Source organism: Siniperca chuatsi, linkage group LG17 (genome assembly GCF_020085105.1).
Source record: "Siniperca chuatsi isolate FFG_IHB_CAS linkage group LG17, ASM2008510v1, whole genome shotgun sequence".
In the NCBI taxonomy this organism is placed as follows: domain Eukaryota; kingdom Metazoa; phylum Chordata; class Actinopteri; order Centrarchiformes; family Sinipercidae; genus Siniperca; species Siniperca chuatsi.
The window spans coordinates 27,699,845-27,715,227 of NC_058058.1; the positions used below are offsets into that span (position 1 = coordinate 27,699,845).

At 41.7% G+C, this 15,383-nt stretch overlaps 1 protein-coding gene and 1 long non-coding RNA gene across 3 annotated transcripts in view; one reads left to right on the forward strand and one right to left on the reverse strand.

Moving 5' to 3' along the window:
• Positions 1 to 4,983, forward strand: part of tspan13b (tetraspanin 13b) — a 21,143-nt gene extending 16,160 nt beyond the window's left edge. Inside the window, exon 6 of the mRNA XM_044170496.1 lies at positions 4,158 to 4,983. Within this exon, the coding sequence (XP_044026431.1) occupies positions 4,158 to 4,232 (75 nt within the window). The 3' untranslated portion in view covers positions 4,233 to 4,983. The remainder of the gene's footprint in view (positions 1 to 4,157) is intronic.
• Positions 1 to 14,968, reverse strand: part of LOC122863783 — a 24,073-nt gene extending 9,105 nt beyond the window's left edge. For both annotated transcript variants that reach the window (XR_006375086.1, XR_006375085.1), the window contains exon 1: positions 13,345 to 14,968. This is a non-coding gene — a long non-coding RNA (uncharacterized LOC122863783). The remainder of the gene's footprint in view (positions 1 to 13,344) is intronic.
• Positions 14,969 to 15,383: the final 415 nt, after the last annotated feature.

Below are 15,383 nucleotides of genomic sequence, written 5' to 3' on the forward strand. Positions count from 1 at the left end.
GGCTGTCAGAGCTTTTGTAGCTCACTAGTTAACTAGTAAGACTTTCAGCGTTACTAGTTTAATCCAGAGGGCCATTAGTGTGTCAAAAAGCGGACTAGTTGCAATTTTGGTGCTACTAGTGCGGTGCCTGGCATCAGTAGTAAGGCTTCTGTTGGAACTAGTTGGAAAAAGTGCCACTAGTTGCTGAAAAACAGTGACTAGTAAGAGTTTCTGTTCAACTATTATAACAAAATGCTGAACTAGTGCGACCAAATGTCCAACTATTGCTGAAAAAGACCGAACTAGTGGAAGAAACTGATGTCTGATATCAGGTATATGGAATAAATGCTCAAACAGCTTTCCATATAACAGTAGTAGTAGTAGTAGTAGAAGTACTATCTGTAGTAGTAGTATCAGTAGTAGAAGTAGTACTATCAGTAGTAGTAGTATCATTAGTAGTAGTAAGGCAAGTTTATTTGTATAGCACATTTCAACAACAAGACAATTCAAAGTGCTTTACATAAAACATAAATATAGGGCAATATAATAGACATTTAAATACAAAGAGTTAAATAGAAAATAAATACAAGATAAAATACAGGGGCGTAAAAGTTACAGTGTAGTTTAAGAAATTAATCATTATTTGATTTATTAAAAGTCTTCAGTCTTGATTTAAAAGAACTGAGAGTTGCAGCAGACCTGCAGTTTTCTGGGAGTTTGTTCCAGATAGATGGTGCATAAAAACTGAACACTGCTTCTCCATGTTTAATTTTGACTAACCAGACCTGTCCCAGATGACCTGAGAGGTCAGGATGGTTTATAATGGAGCAGAAGATATATTTTGGCCCTAAACCATTCAGTACTTTATAAACCAAGTAGTAGTATTTTGAAATCTGTTCTTTGACAGACAGGAACTGGAGTGATATGATTCACTTTTTTTTACAGAGACACTGTTACAGTAGTCGAGTCGACTGAAGATAAATGCATGGACAAGTTTTTCCAAATCCTGCTGAGACATTAGTCCTTTAATCCTTGATATATTCTTAAGGTGGCAGTAGGCTGACTTTTGTAATTGCCTTAATGTGGCTGTTGAAATTGTGTGGCTGGTGTGAGTCCATGACTACACAGAGATTTCTGGCTTGGTTTGTGGTTTTTAACATTACTGATTGAAGCTGAGTGCTGACTTTTAATTGTTCCTCCTTGGCTCCAAAAACAATTACTTCAGTTTTATCTTGTTTAATTGAAGAAAATTCTGGCACATCCAGTGGTTTATTTGTCCAATACACTTACTCAGCGCATATATTGGACCATAGTCCCCTGGTGACTTTGTTTGTAAATGTGTGTGTTGTCTGCATAATTATGGTAACATATTTTGTTGTTTTCTGTAATCTGAGCCAGTTGGAGCATGCACATGTTAAACAGTAGAGGCCCTAGAATGGAGCCTTGGGGAACTCCACATGTCAATTTTGTCCACTCAGATTACTATAGACACAAAGCACTATAGCTTCGCTCATAAAACTAAAGTTAGGGTTAGACTCAACAAGAACAGCTGCACTGCTATCTTTGTCTAACCAAGTTTCAGTTAAAAACATTAAATTAAGATTGTGGTCAATAATAAAATCATTGATTAAAAACGTTTTTGCTAAAGATAGTGCTTCTTGAGTTCATTCTGGAATATCCTGTTGTACAAAATCATTGACAGTAAAAAAGACACAGACATGATCAGAGTTGCCTGCATCCACAACTGAAGAGATATTGGCAGACAGGCTGTGGGTTATTACAAGGCCTTAAATGTTGGATGTCAAAGAACTTTCTTCAGTTGAATGAATGCAAAATTGAAATACTCTTACTCAGGCTGCTTTTTTCTCAGACCATATATCTAAAAACTGTCACAACTCTAAGGTTCTGTTCCAAACCATTGCTTCTGTCATTAGCCCCTCACCCAGTCACAGCCTTGAAGCCTCCATAGAGAAGTGTGAACAATTCTTATTGTGTATTTTACTCAGAAGGTCGATAATATAAGAGTTGTTATGATGGGAAATTCAGCAGTTTTAAATAGTTTTCTACCAATTTCTTTATTGTTTTTAAAGGATATTGTCTCTCAAATCAGGTCATCTGATGTTGTTCCAACAACATTTCTCAAAGCTGTCTTTGACACAGTAGGTCCTAGTATTCTCTCTATTGTCAACAGTTCTCTGGCTACAGGGATTTTTCCATCTAGTTTTAAGCATGCAGTAGTACAGCCTCTTCTTAAAAAGCCCAGCCTTGATGCCTCCAATCTTACTAATTTTAGACCCATTTCTAAACTGCCCTTTTTATCAAAAGTTTTAGAAAATGTTGTTTTACATAATTATTATCTTATCTGAATGATAATATTTTTGAAAAATTCCAGTCAGGATTTAGAGCTTTGCACAGCACAGAAACAGCCCTTGCCAAAGTAGCAAATGACCTCATCCTCACAGCAGATGCAGGAGAATGCTCAGTTTGAATCCTTTTAGACCTGTGTTCAGCTTTTGATACCATAGAGCATGTTATTTTATTGTATCTCAGGCCTAGCATTGAGCTGGCTCAAATCGTATTTATCAAATAGGACTTTCTCAGTCACTATAGGCAAGTTAACGTCATCCATAGCAGACATCACCTGTGGGGTACCACAGGGCTCAATTCTTGGCTCTTATTCAGGCAGCACAACACAAGAAATCTTGTCTTAGATGATCTAGGTGACTTATCATCTAATCTAAAGCCTGTGGCCAGAAACGTGTGTGATTTTTGACAGTGACCTGACTTTCGAGGAGCAGGTAAAGAGAGTTGTGCAGTCCTGCTTCCTTCAACTCAAAAAAAATCAAGTCATTTTTATCTCATGCTGATTTAGAGAGGGTAATTCATGCTTTTTTTTCATCTCATCTAGACTATTGCAACTCTCTCTATACCTGCCTCAGTCAAAAATCTATCGCCCGTCTCCAGCTTGTTCAGAATGCTGCAGCTCGAATTTCAGCGGGCACTAAACGTGGAGACCATATTACCCCAGTATTAGCACATCTGCACTGGCTACCAGTAAAGTTTATAATTGATTTTAAGATCCTGGCCTGTAAACTATCATACGTATAGGAGGGCTGCTAAAATAATGGAGTGATATTCAAAAGATGTGTATACATCAAATGTAATATCTTTAAGACCGACTGACACTGAGAGGATGGTTGCTGTTGCTGTACTGACCTCTTTTACCTGCCTCATGTGAGGTCAGTAGTCAGTCACTCAGGTATTACTACAACAGTGTTTAAAGCCTAAGGCTGGTGTTCTATTCAATATGTTTCTGTTTGTCAACAAATCCCATGTGCAGATACAAACCAACAATGTGTTCTGTGTCTCTGAATACTTTCTGACTTCCCTACCCTGTCTGTGGATCTCAGTTCTTTTAAAAAGGCTCAGTCATTTCATAAAGCAGCTAGACAATGTAGTTTTTAACAAACCTTACTGAAACAGGGGGAAATTGTGCATTTGTTGGGGACTATTTTCAGCAGCGGATTAATCCACATTTGGCGTATTTTGGGCAGCAGGATGGTGTATGTGGGATTCAGTCAGAATAAACTACAGTGTGTGTGTTCAAGGGAATAATAATAATAATAAACTTTATTTGTAAAGCACCTTTCATACAAGAAATGTAGCTCAAAGTGCTTTCCAACAGAGAAAATACATGCACAGAGTGCTTCACATAAAAAACAGGGATAGAATGCCATAATTCATGTAAAATAAAGTAAAAATAAGATGAAAATAGAATACATGCATCTTCATGTGAAAATAGACATGGAATGATAGAATGCCATACTTATTGTAAAATAAAAATGAGGAGTGCGTAACATAAGATGGGAACTAAAACCCACTAAATAATAATAATAATAAAAATGGTAATGAAGGAACATGTCACCCAGTGCAACAGTGTGGCTCATTGATGTGTTTTTAATAGTTTTTGGACAACAATGGAGCGCTATGGCTCAGAGGAAGAAGATACATCAGACTGTGATACACATACAACACTTGTTAGTAGATACATTCATTGTTGGTTTGGGTCTTTTCATAGAATTGCTGACAAAAAACATACATTCTTTAACACAAAAATAAGCAGATGTTACTGTTGTCTGTGCTCTCTGTATCTGACTGTTACTGTGTCTTTGTGTCAGATTCTGGGAGTGTGGCTCACCTATCGCTACAGGAACCAGAAGGACCCCCGAGCAAACCCCAGTGCTTTCCTGTGAGACAGCACCAGCTTCAGCCCCTCTGCACTGTCACCTCACCACCTCTATGGCCCTTCTCTGGGCTTTAACTGTAAATACAAGACCGACCTGTGTGTTTCCACTGATTGCTGCAGCGATGCTGTTATAATGTGATGTGTTTGATTTTCAAGAGCGAAGTGTGTTCTGAAAACAACTTGTTGTGTGTGAAGGAACAGTGCACATGTTGCCTCCAGCGTGACAGCTCTGCATAATAAAAGTGACACTGAACATACTGAACATATACAGATAGTACTCTGAGCACTTGTGGGTGAAGAGGGAATATTGTTTACAGCAGTCTGCTGTATATTCCAAAAGTATTTATGCAGCCTGCCTGTTGTCCCTGAACACTGTCCCCCCCTTTTTGTTTGTTTGTTTGTTCTATAAAACAGTGGGTCAGTGAATGCAATAATGTCAGCCACTAGTCTGCATATTGATATGACAAAAATATTTTCACCATGTGTGACAGTATGAATATTGTGTGAGGAGAATATATGTTTGTAATTTGGGAGTGTTTTTGCTTATGTGAGTGTGCGTGCGTGCGTGTGTGTGTGTGTGTGTCACTGGTCTACTAGTTTGTCTTGCTCCTGGTTTGCGTGCTGTGTATTTGGCCTTTTGCATGACTCTTCTGCAAATATAATGAGAACTGTATGAGAACTGCAATGATGATTCTGTAAACCACCTGTCTGAACCTTTGTACTGTAAACCACAATAAAACACTAAGGGAAAAAACAGATATCCGTTTCTCTGTTTTTTTGGCCTTTGTTTTGTTTATTCTTCATTCTTTTAGATTATATCAACTTCCACTTTCCAATACAAATCAGCCTGTTTCATAATACTGAGCATCAGTATCTTGACAGAAGACAAAAGAATACAGATTGCCAGAATCAAGAAAAATGACACCTCTATGCTTTGGGAATGTCCTCTAGTTCAGACTTATTGGTGGAAGGTCCATAAATGTATTTGTGATTTTTCATATTATAACCTGGATTTTCATTGTAGTCCTTATTTATTTCACGTGACTCACTCATTATAGCAGTTTGTAGATCCAGACTAATATAATGGTGGGGAGCCAGGTTTTGTTAAGGGGCTAGGAAATTCCAGGGGAACCATCTTTTCATGAATGGATTATACAGTTAGGAGAGGTTGCCTCCTTCCGAATGTCTGTGCCTGCCTGCCTGTCTGCCTGTGCCTTTTCCCAGCCCCATTCCTGCTATCCTACCAAATACAACTTCTGTTTGGACTTGCTACCCATGCCTGTGAGTTTGGATGGGAGCCAAACGCCTTGATTCGTAAGTTCTCTTTGAGGGACTACACACCGTCTTATTATAAATAAATCACTGATTTTCCCCTGCTTGCCTCTATTGTCAGCATTTGGGTTGGAATTTGGGCAACTGTGGCTTAGTGGTAGAGCGGATCGTCCACCAATCGGAAGGTCGGCGCTTCGATGACAATAACTATGACCCCCCAGTTAGCACAACAACTGCAAATATGAACAAAAATATGCAGAAATATGATCTCTTTTCCTAGTTCTTGTCAGTACACGTGCCACAGCATTCTGGATCAACTGGAGAGTCTTAAGGGACTTATTCGGGCAGCCTGATAATAAGGACCTGCAATAGTCCAGCCTAGAAGTAAAAATGCACGGACTAGTTTTTCGACATAATTTTGAGACAGGATGTGCCTGATTTTTGCAATGTTACGTAGATGAAAGCAGGCAGTCCTTGAAGTTTGTTTCATGTGGGAGTTAAAGGATAAATCCTGATCAAAGATAACTCAGAGGTTCCTTACGGTGCTGCTGGAGGCCAGGGCAATGCCATCTAGAGCAACTATATCTTTAGATAATGTGTCTCGGAGGTGTTTGGGGCCAAGTACAATAACTTCAGTTTTGTCAGAGTTTAACATCAGAAAGTTGCAGGTCATCCAGGTTTTTATGTCCTTAAGGCATGCTTGAAGTTTAGCTAACTGGCTAGTATCATTTGGCTTGATTGATAGATATAATTGGGTAACATCCGCATAACAATGAAAGTTTATGGAGTGTTTCTTAATAATATTGCCTAAAGGAAGCATATATAAATGGCCTGTATTTGTATAGCGCCTTTCTAACGGTAAATGGACTGTACTTATATAGCGCCTTTCTAGTCTTTCTGACTACTCAAAGTCACATTCATACAGCGATGGCAGAACTGCTCATCAAAGTAACTAATCATTCACACACCGAAGGCACAGCCCTTATTTCTCCCATGTCTCAGCCGGTTCAGACCAGTTTTCTGACACTGTAACTGGGCTTTGGAAAGCACTGCGAACTTTCCATGATCTCGTTCTAACGAAGACAGGGAAAAACCTGATCTCTTCAATTATATGTCCTAATACATGTAATTTCTTCAGTAGTGTTATACATCACAGCAAAATTAGTGTTAATCACTATTCTAAGTGCGCAGGCTGGTTATATGATAAATCCATAACACATAGTTTGTTTAATAAAATCATCCACAACATGATGACTATGTTACTTAACAGCTACATACTACAAAGAAAAGCTGACTTGGCATTGGTTTCCCTCCCCTACACCTCTGTCATAATAAATTCAAGTCACGCAGAATGAATTTCTGTATCTTTTAGGTTTCTGCAGTCTCATTTGATTTCCACACTCTCATTGCTTTGTGGAGCTCATTACACAGGACAATAGTCTAAGTTGAGCCTCAGTAACCCGGCAACAGGAAATAGCTTTCAGTGCTAGCAGTATGGACCCACCCATCCAGGATGAAACATGCACACACAACACAGTACTGATTACACAACGTGCTCCATGAATAGATTCTTCATCAACTAATTTGAAAGAAACTCATTTTCACTACTTCACACAGCTTCTAAATGATCATTATCATCTTTAAATGATAATCATGAGCTGTGAATTGTCATGGTTCGAAGAAACAATTCAATCCTGCCAAGCATCTACTAAACTGATCGTATTACCGATGAACAAGAAACTTATTGTTGTTGCTATTTGGCATACTTCCCAGAATGCACTGCATTTGAGCAAACCATGTTCAAGAGACCTTGTGTGTATGTAATTTTAAAAGTCAGAAAATGTGGAAATGCCTTTAAAGCTGCACTAATAAATATGTTAATATTAAAGCAACTATAATCAATATTATTATATTAACTAAAGACCATCTTAAGATGGGATCACACCAGCCGCGACGCCTGTCAACATGTTGACGTTATAACCCATGAGTACTCAGTAGTCATTACTACATTATTACATGAGTACTCAGTACTCATGGATCGGACCACACCCATCTTCGAACTTGGCCTTCATTTTTATCTCAACTACACACCTGTAAAGTTTCGTGACTGCATCTTGCATCTTGGTTGTGAAGCTATCTGTCCACAGACAGACACCTGGCAAAGTACTCAAAAGCGCTTCTGTGGTTATTCCCGCTACAGTAGGTGTCTCCAGGACGACATTTTGCAATGATGACACACACACAGACTCACAAGGTGAAAACAATACCAGCCACATGCTGGTAACAATGGATCACATATTTACTTGTATGTAAATAAGGCTGCATGTAGTGATGAACCCAGTTCCCCTCAGCTCTATAGAGCTTTCTAGCATCTTTCAGCTCATTGTTTTCATTTAGCAGCCCATAAATTTATTGTTTTGGTTTGACCCTCCAGACCTGAAAAAAATAGACTCCACCTGCTGCTTAGACCCTCTGCCTACCACATTTTAAAAACTGTTTTTAACTGCTTAGCACCTGAGGTATTAGAAATAATTAACTGCTCTCTTCAGTCAGGTATATTTCCTGCAGCACTTAAAACAGCTGTCATTAAAGCACTCCTGAAGAAGAGCAATCTTGATGCAAACGTTATTGCTAACTATAGCTCATTATTCCTCCATTTCTACCATTCCTCAGCAAAATACTTGAAAAAATGTTCAGTTTAATAACTATCTAACATCAAACAGCCTTCTAGACATTTATCAATCTGGTTTTCTCAACATAGCACAGAAACAGCACTTATCAAAGTTGCAAATGATCTGCATATAAACACAGATTCTAGCAAACTATCTATGCTTGTGCTCCTGGATTTCAGTGCTACCTATGACACTGTTGACCATGATATTATACTGAGGGATTAGAAAAATGGGTCAGCCTATCCGGCCCGGTTCTAAACTGGTTCAGAACCTACCTACAGGACAGGAAGTTCTTTGTGTCCACTGGAGACTTTGTCTCAGACAAAGTGGGTATTATGTGTGGAGTATCTCAAGGTTCAATTCTTGGATCATTGCTATTTAATCTCCATATGCTCCCACTCACACAGCTAAATAAACACAAAATCAAGGTGAGGTTACTCTGAGTACTTTGCTCCCCCCTTCCCCATCTTCCTGGGAGAGTCTTACTCCCCCCTCAACTGGCTATCAGGCTAACGGCCCTCTCCTGACTGACGACTCCCCCCCTCCCCCACCTGTAACCTCTACTGTGTGCCTGACTGCTGACCAGGTGAGAGGACAGATGATGAAACACCACTCAAACAAGGCTGCAGGCCCTGATGGAGTTAGCCCCGGGTGCTAAAAGCCCGTGCACCCCAGCTATGCGGAGTCCTTCAACATGTCTTCAACCTGAGCCTGAGTCTTCAAAGGGTCCCTGTTCTGTGGAAGACATCTTGCCTTGTTCCTGTGCCGAAGACGCCACGTCCCAGTGGCTCCAAGGACTACAGACCGGTGGCACTGACCTCCCACATAATGAAGACCCTGGAGAGACTAGTGCTGGAACAGCTGCGGTCCATGGTCAGACCCTTCCAGGACCCCCTTCAGTTTGCCTACCAGCCCCGGCTGGGAGTTGAGGACGCCATCGCTGAACCACATCCACACCCACCTGGACAAGCCGGCAAGCACTGTGAGGATCATGTTTTTTGACTTCTCCAGTGCTTTCAACACCATCCGGCCAGCCCTGCTGGGTGAGAAGCTGGCAGTGATGCAGGTGGATGCCCCGCGTGTACTGGATTGGGGACTACCTGACTGGCAGACCACAGCATGTGCGCCTGCAGCACTGTGTGTCACACATCGAGGTCAGCAACACTGGGGCCCCTCAGGGGACTGTCCTCTCTCCCTTCCTCTTCACCATCTACACCACGGACTTCAGCTACCACACAGAGTCCTGCCACCTTCAGAAGTTTTCTGATGACTCTGCTGTGGTGGGATGTATCAGCAGTGGTGATGAGTCTGAGTACAGGGCTGTGGTGGGTAACTTTGTCTCATGGTGTGAGCAGAACCATCTGCAGCTCAATGCGACAAAGTCTAAGGAGCTGGTTGTAGACCTACCAAGGGGCCCCGGTTTCCATCCAGGGGGTCAGTGTGGACATTGTAGAGGATTACAAGTACCAGGGAGTACACATGGACAATAAACTGGAGTGGGCTAAGAACACTCAAGCTGTTTACAAGAATGGCCAGAGCCGCCTCTATTTTCTAAGGAGGCTGACGTCCTTCAACATCTGCTGGGCATCAAAATGGGCATCACAATACTGAAGATGTTTTATGAGTCTGTGGTGGCCAGTGCTATCCTGTATGCAGTTGCATGCTGGAGCAGCAGGTTGAGGGTAGTGGATGCTAACAGACTCAACAAACTAATCCGTAAGGCCAGTGACGTTGTGGGGGTGAAGCTGGACTCTCTGGCAGTGGTGTCAGAGAAGGATGCTGGCCAAACTACATGCCATCTTGGACAGTGTCTTCCACCCACTCCATGACGTGCTGGTCAAACAAAGGAGTACCTTCAGCGGAAGACTCATCCCCCCAAAAAGCACCACAGAGTGCCACAGGAAGTCATTCCTGCCTGTGGCCATCAAACACTTCAACTCCTCCCTCTAAGTGTAGTCTGCATGACCCTAAGTCATTAAACTGGACATTGATCATTACATCTCTGCAATACTTGAGATAATTGAGGTCCTGTGTTAATACTCCTGTACAATATACCCTTTTCAGTTTAAAATTCCCTATTTATTGATATTGATATTTATTCATACCTCTATTACTGGTGTGCAATATCCTCCGTCTCATTATAAATAAGCTACACTTAACTTGGCAGTTCATGCACTATTACTTTATACCATATTATTATCATCAACCGTAAACCCACTTTGTACTTCACACCTATTTTATTTTATACTTATATACCCACTTGGTACTTCATTTATTTTCTGACCTGTATTATAGTGTATTATAGTTTTTTTGCTTAGTACTTCTATTCCTGTGTGCACTGATGTGATAGTGAGCTGCTGTAGCAAAAGAGTTTCCCCTCAGGGATCAATAAAGTATTTCTGATTCTGATGCTTTGCCTTTAGTGGCCACAATCTGATGCCCATTAGACCCACTAGATGGAGCTGTAGCTACCCCTCTTCCACAGAGAGCTACTTCTGATAGTGTAGGCTACATTGTTAGGTCAGGCCAGGTGTCTGCCATCGCAACATCATAGCCAACCACATTGCTTCGTTGTACTAAACAACCAGCTTAATTTCACCCTCCATTCCAGACTTAACAACGGAGAGCCCCTGTGTAGAACAGTTTACTCCACGAAGTTCAGAATAAGAAATAAGAAAGCCATGCGCTATTTAGAAGACCTGCACTCAGCAGAGTCAGATCTTTTTTCACACAAGGAGAAATTGTTAGGGATTAGATTAGAACGTCCTTCCCCACCACAGACGCTCAGCCAATGATTCAGGTTACTCTGATTCACACTCCTCCCTTAGTGACAGGTTAACTCCCCCTCCACTCAGAAGATGGCAACAGTCTCCAACAGACCCTGAGTCCTTGGGAATGAAGTCAGTTCGTCAGCCTCCATTGAGAGACAAAGGTAACAAATAGCTACCTGACGTCCCATCTCTCTGAGACTGACAGTGAGGAGATATGTAGTTTATCCTCCATGAATTATTCTGCCCCATGTTCTTTTCAGCCACTGATGCAGGACACATTCAACGGTGCTCATCTCTCCAAAATGGGGACTAGAAGATTTCAGAGCTATTCAGCTCCTGCCTCTCAACCAGAGAGAAGTGTAGCACGTGATGTACACATGCTAGCTTAGTCTTGCCTTCACTGGAAATGACCTCACAGTGTCCCCACCTTGAAGTGCTTGAGTTTCTTCTTCTTTTCCTTTCGGCTGTTCCCTTTCAGGGGTCGCCACAGCAAAATGTGCCTTCATCTAACCCTGTCCTCTGCATCCTCTTCACTCACACCAATTAACTTCATGTCCTCTCTCACTACATCCATACATCTCCTCTTTGGTCTTCCTCTAAACCTCCTGCCCGGCAGCTCCAACCTCAGCATCCTTCTACCAATATATTCACAGTCTCTCCTCTGAACATGTCCAAACCACCTCAATCTGGCCTCTCTGACTTTATCTCCGAAACATCTAACATGAGCTGTCCCTCTGATGTCCTCATTCCTGATCCTGTCCGTCCTCGTCACTCCCAAAGAGAACCTCAACATCTTAAGCTCTGCTACCTCCAGCTCTGCCTCTTGTCTTTCTCTTCAGTGCCACTGTCTCTAAGCTGTACAACATTGCTGGTCTCACCACCATCTTGAACACCTTTCCTTTCATTCTTCACCTGACACTTTTCTCCACCCGTTCCAACCTGCTTGCACTCGCCTCTTCACCTCTTTTCCACAGTCTCCATTGCTCTGAACCGTTGACCCTAAGTACTTAAAGTCCTGCACCTTCTTCACCTCTGCTCCCTGTAACCTCACCGTTCCACCTGGGTCCCTCTCATTGACGCACATGTATTCTGTCTTACTGCAGCTGAGCTTCATTCCTCTGTTTTCCAGAGCAGACCTCCATCTCTCTAGATTTTCCTCCACCTGCTCCCTGCTCTCACTACAAATCACAATGTCATCTGCAAACATCATAGTCCATGGAGATTCCTGTCTAACCTCATCTGTCAGCCTGTCTATCACCAGAGCAAACAAGAAGGGGCTCAGAGTCGATCCTTGATGCAGACCCACCTCCACCTTGAGCTCCTCTGTCACACCTACAGCACACCTCACCACGGTCTTATAGCTCTCATACATGTCCTGCACCACTCTAACATACTTCTCTGCCACTCCAGACTTCCTCATACAATACCACAGCTCCTCTCTCGGCACCCTGTCATACGCTTTCTCTAAATCTACGAAGACACAGTGCAACTCCCTATGACCTTCTCTGTACTTCTCTATCAGCATCCTCAAAGCAAATACTGCATCTGTTGTACTCTTTCTAGGCATGAAACCATATTGCTGCTCACAAATGCTCACCTCTGCCCTTAGCCTAGCTTCCACTATTGACTGTGGTATTTTATTTCTCTCTCTGTGAAGCAGTTTGTACTTTGCTTTGTACATAAGTGCTCTATAAATAAAGTTATTATTATAAGTTAAATAAATAAGTTATTATTATTATTATTATTATTATTATTATTATTATTATTATAAATCAGCATGTTCTAGGCCAGTGCTTCTCAACCTTTTAGAGCCCCAAGAATTATCAGGTTGGTGGTCTCTCTTCGTTGCCTTACTGTACACAGTCTCAGAACATGAACTACAGCTCAATGCCACATCATCAGGTTCAGCCTGTTGAAGTGTTATAGATCTGGAAGGGTCTGAAGGGCCTGTCTGTCTGGAGGTGGGCAGGGGAAGGCCTTGACTGAGGTAAGAGACCTTTGCAGCCAAACTAAACGTCTAACTTACCCTATGATGATCAAATTCAGCCAGGCTTTGTTCAAACCCACAAAACTTTATTTTACATTCTAGTCACGATCCCAAGGTTTCCAAAGATACCAAACATGTCAGGCTGAATGTTACAACAATTTATATAAAAACATCAACCGAACATCACTGAAAACATCAAGGCAAACACGTAAAAACATGTTAATTAGTAACTTTAATGCTTTTTGCAGTAACTTCACTTAAAGCTAGCACCGCAAAAGATCGGTAAAGAATGTAATATCTAGCAAATGCAGTTGCTAAACGCTTATCTCATGTCAACACTCATGTCACGTCACCTTAAAAAATACCATTATTGACTAAATAATCACAGTTTAAATGCCCCATTTTAAATCATCTTACCTGAGGTCCTGCACTGTAGGGGCTAGCGCAGACGCACTGATCGCTCATGTTGCCTCGGTGCTGGTGACGTCATGGCCGTTCAAGGTGATGTGTGGTACCTATTTGGACGCATCTCCACAGAAGTCAATGAGAAGGATTGGCTATCACATGCACACACAACTGGACTTTGGTGTATCATCTGCACGCAATTTGAAAGTGTGAGACTGAGTTCAATTTAGGATCCCAGAAACAAGCTTAGATTGTCATTGCAATTTGCAATACCTCTGATTAAATTGCATCAGTTTTAAAATACTATTTTAGACTTGTTGTCATTATTGTCCTGGGCCTTATTACAAAAGGCACCAGATGGCAGTTCCAACCGGTCATGCTTCAAGAGGCTGTCTTTTCTTCTGGTTTATTGACATATGCAGCTGTCCAATATTGTTTGAGATTTGTGTGATACTTGGCACAAATCATGAATGAATTCCTGTGTTTGACTCCTGGCTTGCCAGTAAAGACTGCCTTTTTGAACATTACTTCTGCATCTGAGTCTCTGCTCTACCAGAATCATTACAAACACGTTGCTTTCAGAATATTAATCTATTAATTATTCCTTATCACATATGCCGTGTAAAGCACAATTGCTGTCCCTTTATCACACAGGAACCCGTCAAACTTTCATTTAAAAAGCTGTGTTACTGGACTTTGGTCTGATAAAGCACAGTTATTAGCTTCCACAGTGGCTACGAAACTAACATAGTTAAATGGTCCAGCGGCGTGGTGCAGATACACAATGGAACGTGCTAAGCACAAAAACACACAGCATAAACAGGACACGGCAGTCTGTTACTTTCCACTATAATGCAAAACAATTCACAGCAATGAAGCACAGATGAAATAACACACAGTTATACAATCTATCTCTGCCCAGACACAAGCCTCTTACTTGGGAGCGCTCTTGATAGCGATTTTACGCATCAGTCCTTTAGAATTATCCAGCGGAGTCCTCTCAGGCTCAGATACTGACATGGCCGGGTCCGCGCTGTTGGCAGGTTCAATGGCGAAACTGTTCCTTTGGGTGGCAGCAGAGGGAAGCAGTAGTCGACTTTAGTGGGGAGAAAACGAGGCTCAGTGGCTGTCCTTTGCTCCGTAAAGAAAAAGGTAAATCCATGTCTTCCTTCTGCAGGCAAAGATTGTTATGTGAAGTATAACAATTCAAAATAATCCAAAATCCAAAAAAGTGTTTCAGCAAACTCAAAACAGTCTGTCGCTCGTCCAGCGACAGACCTTCCTAGGGAAATAAAAGTTCAATGTTGAGTGTCTCCTGTAGTAAACAGAGTTACAGTGGAAAGACAGAGAACGGTCTCTGCGCTCTGCTTTTATGGGGGTGATGACATCATGGCCATGGCGCCAGGACAACAAAATAGTGCATCGAAACGCAATTATTCCTCGCCTGGCAGCACGGAGCAACATGTCCAAAGCAATCTCTTTTCACCCCCCAGGGACGGGTAACGTTAACAGCTGGGCATAGCGCAGATTAACAGTGTATATAGCTAAGCAAAGGACTGTTTAACTTCTGTACATGTGACGTTATTAATGTGTTTTCATTGAGGTTTTATTGTTGTGATCTTCTCCATGTGAGGTCATCATTGTGACCGTAGTTCTCAGCCACCGCTAAGTTGATGTTAGTTTATGTTATGCTCCACACAGACAGAGTCTTTGAATGCTAACTAACTCCTATTAACTTGGCACCGTTATCCTAAACAGGCAATCACATACACCTCTAGTTTGGCCCTTAAAGACAACCACAGGAAGAGTGGTGCCCCCGGGGACTTTATTCATTAAAAGTATTTATGATTATCTTTGATAATTCTGCCATAATTAATTGATTGCACCTACACAAGTGGGTGCCACCCCCTTTGACCATTGTGAATCCCAACACCTCTTTGATAAAGCTTGTAGTTAGGGCTGGCTCAGGTGAGTCCTGAACCATCCCTTAGTTATGCTGCTATAGGCCTAGACTGCTGGGAGACTTCCCATGATGCACTGAGCTCCTCTCT